The sequence below is a fragment of the Cuculus canorus genome, chromosome 25 (genome assembly GCF_017976375.1).
Source record: "Cuculus canorus isolate bCucCan1 chromosome 25, bCucCan1.pri, whole genome shotgun sequence".
NCBI classification, from domain to species: domain Eukaryota; kingdom Metazoa; phylum Chordata; class Aves; order Cuculiformes; family Cuculidae; genus Cuculus; species Cuculus canorus.
The window spans coordinates 2798789-2808690 of NC_071425.1; the positions used below are offsets into that span (position 1 = coordinate 2798789).

The 9902-nt window shown below is 63.3% G+C and overlaps 1 protein-coding gene across 1 annotated transcript; it reads right to left on the minus strand.

Moving 5' to 3' along the window:
- Nucleotides 1-3349: 3349 nt before the first annotated feature.
- Nucleotides 3350-8703, minus strand: P3H4 (prolyl 3-hydroxylase family member 4 (inactive)). Its single transcript, XM_009555488.2, has 8 exons — nucleotides 8123-8703; nucleotides 5528-5677; nucleotides 5122-5293; nucleotides 4914-5042; nucleotides 4652-4797; nucleotides 4484-4567; nucleotides 4156-4297; nucleotides 3350-4065 (listed from the first exon to the last, which is right to left on the minus strand). The coding sequence occupies exons 1-8, from the start codon at nucleotides 8675-8677 to the stop codon at nucleotides 4052-4054; spliced, it is 1392 nt and encodes a 463-aa protein (XP_009553783.2). The 5' UTR covers nucleotides 8678-8703; the 3' UTR covers nucleotides 3350-4051.
- Nucleotides 8704-9902: the final 1199 nt, after the last annotated feature.

The window sequence follows — 9902 nt, forward strand, 5'->3', positions numbered from 1 at the left end:
CCCATGCCACAATGTGCACGGAGGGTGCTGGCACCCCTACGAGGGAGCTGGGACCCACACGGCCTCAGCCCTGAGGAGCCCTATCCCATGCCACAATGTGCACATAGGGTGCTGGGACCCCTACGAGGGAGCTGGGACCCCCACGGCCTCAGCCGTGCATGTCATCCCCCCACAGGGCAGTGCCAATCTCTCCACACACAGCTCCAGCATTGCCCGTGGGCTGCAGGCGTCTCAATCTCATGGGGGGTATGGCTTGCTCAGGGGTCAGCACCGTGCCAGGAGGGGCCACAGCCATGGGTAGGGTCTCAGGGTTGCCCCCTGCCCACCTGCCCACTTGTCCTGTCTGCTCCTGCCTGCTCCTGCCTGGCCAAGCTGCAGCAAGAGCCCTCCTGTAGCCATGCCAAGGGACTGCATGGGCCACCCCTGCATCGCCTACACCATCCGCATCAATGGGTGCTGGCACGGAGCTGGCATTGCAGCAGAAGTGAGGCAGGGTCTGACTCTGGAGCATCACCTCCCAGGAAGGGGCTCCGCGCAGCCTGCGTGGGGAAACTGAGGCAGGAGCCCAGCAGCGGCAGCAAGAGGCGTTGGGGAAGGGCTCGGCTGACAGCAGCCTGTGTCACCCCAGTCCCTGACCAGACTGGTCCAGCCGGGTGCTGCTGCCGCGTCCCAGCTCACCCGCTCCCACCAGCCCCAAGCGAAGCCTCCGTCACCCAGCACCTAAACAATCAATGAGTGGCACCAGAGCACATCCCAGCTCACAGCGGGGATCTCCAGGCCTCCTGCTCCCCAGATTTGGGGACAGGGGTAAAGGGGACACATCCTGCAGCCCTCACCATCAGCCCCTGTATGGTCCTTTGCCACATCTGGCTGCAGGCGCTGGTTCAGTTGGGAAATCGCAGCTTTGGAGAAGGGCAAGGGACAGAGCTCCCTCTCTGCAAGGAAACTGGATTTCATCCCTGTGTCCAGAGCGAGGGATCTGAAGCACAGCGAGAGCCCTCACAGCACAAGAGCGAAAGGGGCATGTGGCATGGCAGAGCAGGGCATGGCAGCACACAGCACAGCTGAGATGACAGCCAAAAAAGTCCTTGATGTTCCTTATTGCTTGAGATCAGAGGAGTCAGGGAAGCGCAGTGCTGTCTTCTGGGTCTTAATGCACAGAATCCCACAGGCTTACACTCCTGCTTCCCACCTCTGCATCCCTGCTTGTGCCTGTGTCCTTCCTCTGCATCCTTGCTTGTGCCCCTGCTTCCCACCTCTATATCCTTGCATCTCACCTCTGTAACCCTACTTGTTCCCCCACCTCTTTATCCCTGCATCCCACCCCTCTATCCCAGCTTCCCACCTCTGTATCCCTGCATCCCACCTCTGGATTCTTACATCCCACCTCTATATCCTTGCATCTCACCTCTGTATCCTTGCATCCCACCTCTATATCCTTGCATCTCACCTCTGTATCCCTACTTGTTCCCATACTTCCCACCTCTTTATCCCTACACCCCACCCCTCTATCCCACCTTCGTATCCCTGCATCCCATCTCTGTATTCTTGCATCCCACTTCTGTATCCTTGCATCTCACCTCTGCATCCCTACTTGTTCCCCCATTTCCCACTTTTTTATCCCTGCATCCCACCCTTCTATCCCACCTTCCCACCTTTGTATCCCTGCATCCCACCTCTGCATCCCCACTTGTTCCCCCACTTCCCACCTCTTTATCCCTGCATCCCACCCCTCTTATCCCACCTTCCCACCTCTATATCCCACCTTCCCACCTCTATATCCCACCTTCCCACCTCTATATCCCTCATCCCACCCCTCTATCCCTGTATTCTTGCATCCCACCTCTATATCCTTCCATCTCACCTCTGTATCTCTACTTGTTCCCACACTTCCCACCTCTTTATCCCTGCATCCCACCCCCCTATCCCACCTTGTGCCCCTGCTCCCCACCTCGGTACCCCCTGCACCTCCCCGCAGCCCTCGCAGCGCCAGCCACTGCCAGGGTCACACCGACACTCCCGGAGCTACTGGGAATGCTGGATCCATCCAGCACCTCTATACCCAGTGGGGGGAGCAGGGAGGGGACCCCGAGGACCCCCAACCCAGCGCTGGAAGGGTCTTTGCCCTTCGCCAGCAGAGGGGTGAGAGCAACGACTCGTGTCCCCCAATGTGAGTTTGGGGCTGGCGAGGGGGATGCCGTGCCCGGGCACGCGTCAGAGCAGGGCGGTGGCCCTGTGGGCGCTGTGCCACCCTTGCCCGGCTTGTTGGGAAGATAAATAAGCCTTTGTCCCCTGGGCTGTGACACTGGGCAGAGCGCTTCCCACTGATCTGGGCGCGAGTGCCGCCAGCCGCGCCCCACCAGGCTGCGATTCCCCTCCCAAGGGTGGTTGTGACCCATCGGGGACAAACCTCACTCCTCCTGGGGGACAGGACAGCCCTGCCTGCTGCAAGGATGGAACGGGATGGTCCAACCACCCCAAAAAACCTCTGCCCCGAGCCCTGCCCGTGGGTCTGGGGGCTCAGCATCATCCCCCATCCCAGTGCCATGCAGGGAGGGCAGCGCTGGGAAAGCCCTGGAGAAAGGAGCTGCAGGGCAGGGCAGGGTGGGGTGCTGGCAGCTTCCCTGCCACCCCCTTCCTTCCCTTCCCTCCCCTGGGGCGAACGCTGTGATTCAGCCTCTCGGTTTCAGTCCTGGCAGCCAACTTCCACGGGGAGCAGGAATGCAGCCGGCATGGCAGGGAGGAGCGAGGCGGCCGCATGCTGCACGACGCTTTGAGCACAGGGCAGGCGCGAGCTTGTTGGCACTGACAACAGCCTCCAAAAGGGGTTCCGAAACACCCAGGCACCACTGGGATGGGGCCATCATCCACCCGGCATCAGGGGATGCAAGCTGCACCCTCCAGACCACCCCCAGGACAATGAGCCCCCCAAGGACCAGTGTTGGGGTGATGCGCTCCCCTAAACAACCAGCAAGTGATGCACATCACGCCCCAAACACCTTTACTGGGGTGCAACCCGCTGTCCCTCCACGCCACATGGCAGCATCCCCCACACAACAGGGGGTCCCACGGCTCCATAAAGGGTCCCAGCGTTGTCGAGGACCCCACAAGAGCCTGGCTGCTCTCATGCCCTCCCCCAGGTCCTCTGTGGGGGTCTCCCCCACTTTGCGTAGTCTTCCAACCCCCCCATCTCATCCTTCCTCTCATATCCCGAGCATCCGCTTCCCATGGTAGCAGCACATCCCAATCCAAGGGAGCCCTGAGGCAGCCGTGAAAAGACTGGTCCGGATTTTTATTAAAAGTTCAGCACCAGTAAATATTTAAAAAAAAAAAAAAAAAAAAGCAACTGTGCAAGTTGGGAATTATTAAATTAACAGAGCTTAAGGCTATAGAGGGTTGGTGTGGTGAAAATTCAAGGCACACGCAGGGCACGGGTGACGCAGCCTCGCTCCGCTGCAGCCACGCGGATGCTGACACACCGGGAGCTCCGCTGTAGCACCGGGCTGTGGGCTCCGAAGGGATCCCGGGCTCTGGGGGTGGGCTGGGAAGCTGGAGGGACCTGGATAGGAGCTCAGAGAGCCCTGAGGAGGAGCAGGGCCAGCACCCATGCCTGGCTCCGACAGCAGCGGGTGTTGCTTCCAGAGCCAGGGCAGCCCTCAAACCCTCAAGACAACACAGGGGTCAGTCCTGGCGCACTGTCCACACATCCTGGAGAGGAGCTGAGGGACACAGTAAACCACAGTGCTGCAGGGCTTCCCCCCTGGCCAGGGCTCCTGCGGACATCGAGGGCAGTGGTGGCCTGGGGTGAGCTCCTGGGAGAGCAGGGAGATTTGGCAGTGCCGGCGCTCAACCGATGGGAATCGGGCTGTGCTCAAGGAAGCAGATGTCCAGATGGGCAGGATGAGCCCATCCCCGCAAGCCCGAGTCTCTGCGTGGCAGCTGGCAGGAGCCCAAAGCCCCCACGGCATGATGCAGCAGGGCCACCAGCATCCAGCTCCATCAGGGCCACCACCACCCAGCTCCATCAGGGCCAGGCACCTCTTCGCCTGACTTATTCCAGGGTCTCTGCAAACAAGGAGAGCTCGATGGCACCGAGGCTCGGGCAGCAGTTGCCCCCAGCCCCGCGCAACAGCCCCCAGCCCTGCTGTCAGGAACCTTGGTCAGCTTTGTCCCCTTTGGTCTTGGGTTCCTGCCACCAATCTGCAAAGAATCCCTCCTCGTAGTCGCCTTCGCCCTCGAACTCGCCGTCGGAAGGCTGGTCCTGCACCTCTGGCCCCTCATCGCCGTCCACCTCCATCTGCAGCACAGGTTGGGGAGGAGGAGGAGGCAGTGGGGCTTGGTGGTCCCATCACAGCCTCTCCTGGGGCCAATCTGGGTTTTGGACCCCCTTTCCAAGGACGGGCTCTGCCTTGAGGTACCCACAGCACCCACCGGCTCAGCCAGCACCCCCAAAAGCACCCGGCTGCACCCACACCGCGCTTACCTCATCGTCAGCCTGCAGGTACTGCTTGGCAAAGTCCAGCATCTTCTTCTGGGCAGCCGTCCGGTTGTGGTAGCGCACGGCTTCCTGAGCAAGGAGAGGGAGCAGGAGCCACGTCAGCCCTTCCAGTGCTGGTAGAACCATGGGATGGGGGGATCTGGGGGTCCTCACCGGCCGGGGCTCGAAGTCCTCCTCCTGCAGGCGCCAACGCTCGCGGTGGAAGCGGTAGTAGACCAGGTTCTGCTGCATCACGGCATCACCAGGGTCGAAGAGCATGTAGCTGGAGACGCTGCGCACCGCGTTCCGCATGTCGTTCACTGCAGGGTGAAGCACCGGGTGATGCAGGGGGGTGGGGGGTGACACCCTGCCCAGGGGCCCGCAGCACCCTGGGGTGCCCCAGGGCCATGGTCGCCCCACCCTAGGCAGCACTCACGCTTGTAGTAGGCAAACTGCAGGTAGTGGTACATGGTGGCCACAAACTTCTCCACGAAGTAGCCGCCTACGTTGGGGGTGAGCTCGGTCTCACAGTCCACCTTGCACTGCAGCACGCTCACGAAATGATCTGGAGGGAGACATCAGGTACTGCGTCCCATCAGCCCCCCGATCCCCACCTGCCAGCCCCCAGCCCCCTGCCTGGTCACCTGCGATGGCAGGGTAGAAGTCCTTGAACTCCTGCACCTCGTAAGCGCCCTCGCAGCCCGCCAGGCAGTCCTCGTACGCTTTGTAGTACTCAGTCAGCGCCTGCTCCATGTCAGCTGCGCTGCTCCGGAAATCCCCGTTGTTGTAGAGCTTCACCGACCGCACGAATATCGGCTACGGGGACAAAAGTAGGCACTGCTCACCTCCCCACCAACCTGCCCTCCCCTCAAGGCAGCTCCATCCCCAGGATGGACCCCAAAGAGATGCTCCCTTAGGGGCTGGAGGGGAGCACCCAGGGCTCAGCAAGGAAGAGCTGCTTCCCTCAGGGTTTGGAAAGCCCAGATTTTGGCAGCCAGGCGCCCACTGAGCTCCCCAGAGAGCCTCTCTCCCACCCCATCCCCTCCTCACCTCGTAGGGCTGAGCCTCCAGGTCGACCAGGTATTCATCAACGTCCACCATCGTCCTGTAGTAGTTGAGGTACCTCAAGGTCATCTCGTGCTTGGGGTTCTTCTGCAGGAAGGTGTGGGCAGCGGAGACCGCTTTCTCGATCTTATTGGACTGGAGAGGGAGGAAGAGTCGGTGCAGCAGGTGCCGACACCTGCTCAGCACCCAACCAGACCCTGGGGCTGCAGGAGGGGACAGTGCAGCACCGGTGGTGCCAACTCCGAGTCCACTGACAGTGACAAAGAGACAGGATCCGGGACCACAGCCAACACAGATAAATCCAGGCGATGCACAGCATCCAGCCACACCAACCTCTCCCTCCATGCCCATGGTGGGATCAGGGATGGCTCAGCCCCTCGTGGACCCGCAGATCCAGCCAGGAGTGATCCATGTGGTATAAATGATGCTATACAGGTGTGAACTGGAGAGGGGTAGATATAGGCTGGACATTAGGAAGAATTTCTTCACTATGAGAGCGGTGAGACCCTGGCCCAGGTTGCCCAAGGAGGTCGTGGCTGCCCCATCCCTGGAGGGGCTCAAGGCCAGGTTGGATGGGCTTTGGGCAGCCTGAGCCAGTGGGAGGTTGGATCTGGATGGTCTTTAAGGTCCCTTCCAACTCTAACTCTTCTATGATTCTATGAGCCATGGGTTTGCTCCACACATCCGCTCTCCTCGGGCACCGCCACCAGCCCGGGCGAGCGGCTCCGCTCCTCATCTGCTTTATGAGTTCTTGGGTTGCAGCTTCAGGGGAATGAGACTGGGGGTGATGAACAAACCATCCATGGAATGGGGTTTGGCCAGAGAAAGCGAGAGGAAAAGGCATTAAGGATCTAAGCCAGGCTGTCCCTCGCCACTGCCAGGTGAGCGGGGCAGCAGCGCTAAGCACTAAAGCAGCATCGGTGCCAGCAGCCGGCCAGCGGCGCGGCTCAGGAGCGCAATCCGGGGAGCATCTCCCTGCCAGAGCAGCTCCGGCCAAAGCAGGGACACCCCAGGGTGAAGTCTTTATGAAACCACCTTCCACGTCTACACCGGAACGCCGGGGGCAACGCTTCTCCCTGATGGAGCATCCAGACACGCGTCCCACAACAATCACGGCAACATCGGACGCCCCAAGTCGAGCCCCTCGGTTGGGGCAGCCCCTGCGTCCCCCTCCTGCATGGCCAGAGGGACCTGGGGGGGACCAGGGCAAAGCGAGGGGGGACACACACACGCACCCACAACCACACGCACCCCCCCACGGGGCCCCAGGAGCACCCCTCACGTCCCGCCTGATGCGTCCCAGATGATGCCGACGTGCCGCGGGGCAGGGGCAGGATGGAGGAGGGAATGCCAGATGGGGGTGCGGTGGGGATGCGGGAGGAGGGGGGAGAACGGGGAATGCAGGATAGAGGGGCAGGGGGGGAATCGGGATGGGGGTGCGGGATGGGGGTGGATGGGGGTGCAGGATAGGGGATGCGGGATGCACTACAGGATGCGGATGGGGGCGAAGGATGTGGGGGCAAGATAGGGATGCGGGATGGGGTGCAGGATGGGGTGCAGGATGGGGATGCGGGATGGGGTGCAGGATGGGGATGCGGGATGGGGTGCAGGATGGGGTGCAGGATGGGGTGCAGGACGGGAATGAGGGATGGGGTGCAGGATGGGGATGCGGGATGGGTGCGGGATGGAGGTGCAGGATGGGGATGCAGGAGGGGAGTGGGATAGGGGTGCAGGATGGGGGTGTGGGATGGGGGTGCAGGACAGGGATGCGGGATGGGGATGCAGGATAGGGGCTAGGGGTGCAGGATAGGGGTTGGGGGTGCGGGATAGGGGTGCGGGATGGGGGTGCGGGATGGGGGCAGGATGGGGATGCGGGATGGGTACAGGATGGGGGTGCGGGACGGGGGTGCGGGACGGGGGTGCGGGATAGGGGTTGGGGGTGCGGGACGGGGATGCAGGATAGAGGTTGGGGGTGCAGGATGGGGATGCGGGATGGGGGTGCGGGACGGGGATGCGGGACAGCTGTGTGGGATGGGGGTGCGGGATGGGGGCAGATGGAAGTGTGGGATGGGGGCACATGGGGGCCAAGGATGCAGGTGCGGGATAGGGATGAGGGATGGGGTACAGGATGGGGGTGGATGGGGATGTGGGATGGGGATGCGGGATGGGAAAGCACATGAAAATAAGGTACAGGACAAAGGGGAGCAGGGTTCAGGGGGTGCAGATCAGGAGTGCAGATTGGGGGTGTAGGATGGGGGTGTTGGAGAGGAGGTATGGGATGAGAGGCACAGCATGAAGGGTGCAGGATGAGGGTGTCAAAGAGGAGGTACGGAAAGAGGGGCACTGGATAAGAGGTGCAGGATGGGAGTCTTGAAGAGGAGGTATGGGATGAGTGGCACAGGATGAAGGGTGCAGGACAGGGGCGCAGGATTAGGCACAGGACAGGGTTGTGCCTTGTGGAAGGCTGTGGGATAGAGGACAGAGGAGATGTGGACCAGAGCAGCGCAGGAACAGAAGCCCTAGGGAAGCCCCCCCCCCCCCCTCCACCAGCCACGTTGCGCGGCATTTGCGCCGCCTCACCTTGAAGAGCGCGTAGTGCAGGTACTGGTAGGGCATGCGGCGCTGAAAATCGCGCAGCGTCTGCGCGGGGGGGTAGCGCAGCTGGAAAACGGGAAGGTCGCGTTTGCAGGCGCGCAGGCAGCTTGCGCGGCGCAGCAGCTGCCCGAAGAGCTGCATCTCCCGCTCCCATTCCCAGGCGGCGGAATCCTCCTGATCCTCCTCCTCCTCCTGCGCGGGGTCCTGTGCTAAATTCTGTGCTGAATCCTGCGCGGGATCTTGCGCGAGGTCTTGCGCGGGGTCTTGCGCGAGGTCTTGCGCGGGGTTCTGCGCGGAGCAGCGGCGGTGGCAGTGGGCTTCGCTGTCGCGCAGCAGGCGGTGGAGCCTCAGGCTCGCCTCCAGCTCCCGGGCGCTCTCCTCCCACTGCGCCTCCGCGTATTGCGCCAGCGCCCGCGCGTAAGCGCCCTGCAGCGGCTCCAGCGCAGCCGCGGGGAACCCGCGCACGCTGTACTCCTCGTACTGCGCCGCGCACAGCCCCGCCAGCGCCAGCAGCGCTACCCCCGCGCTGCCCGGCCCCATCGCGCACTGCCCCGCGCAGCGCCCCGCGCAAGGGGGCGGGCAAGGGGGCGGTGCGCGGCGCGCAGGGTCTTAGTGCGGCTCCGCGCAGCTCGGGGTGGGGGGGGCGCAAGGGAGGGAGGGGGGTTGCTCTCCGCATCGTGGGCTCCGGGGATGTGGGGGGCTGGGCGCTACTGGGAGCACCGGGGTGTGCGCTGGGGGATGCACTGGGGGTTGCACTGGGGGTTGCACTGGGAGCTGCTGGGAGCACTGGGGGAAGCACTGGGCACTGCTGGGAGCAGTGGGAGGTGCACTGGGGGATGCTGGGAGCACTGGGGGATGCACTGGGCGCTGCTGGGAGCACTGGGGGATTCGCTTGGGGACACACTGAGCACTGGGGGATGCACTGGGTGCTGCTGGGAGCACTGGGAGATGCACTGGGAACTGCTGGGAGCACTGGGGGATGCACTGGGCGCTGCTGGGAGCACTGGGGGATTCGCTTGGGGACACACTGAGCACTGGGGGATGCACTGGGTGCTGCTGGGAGCACTGGGAGATGCACTGGGAACTGCTGGGAGCACTGGGGGATGCACTGGGCGCTGCTGGGGGCACTGGGGGATGCACTGGGTGCTGCTGGGAGCACTGGGGGATGCACTGGGCGCTGCTGGGGGCACTGGGGGATGCACTGGGAGCTGCTGGGAGCACTGGGGGATGCACTGGGAGCTGCTGGGAGCACTGGGAGATGCACTGGGAGCTGCTGGGAGCACTGGGGGATGCACTGGGTGCTGCTGGGAGCACTGGGGGATGCACTGGGGGATGCACTGGGCGCTGCTGGGAGCACTGGGGGATGCACTGGGGGATGCACTGGGCGCTGCTGGGAGCACTGGGGGGTGCCCTGGGTGCTGGGATGCACTTTGTGCTGCAGCCTGCGCACCCCAGTTGGCACTCAGAGCCCCGCTGCGCTGCCCTGGGCGGGCGGCCGGACCCTCCAGCCTGGCTGTGCCCAGAGCTGGTTTCACAGCTGACTGGTGCCAAGCTGGAGGCTGCACACCCTGCACCGTGCCAGCTCCCGAGCTCCAGGGCTGCACCGCGCCAGCTCCTGGGCTCCAGGGCTGTACCGTGCCAGCTCTAGGGATGCACCGTGCCAGCTCCCGAGCTCCAGGGCTGCACCGTGCCAGCTCCTGGGCTCCAGGGCTGTACCGTGCCAGCTCTAGGGATGCACCGTGCCAGCTCCCGGGCTCCAGGGCTG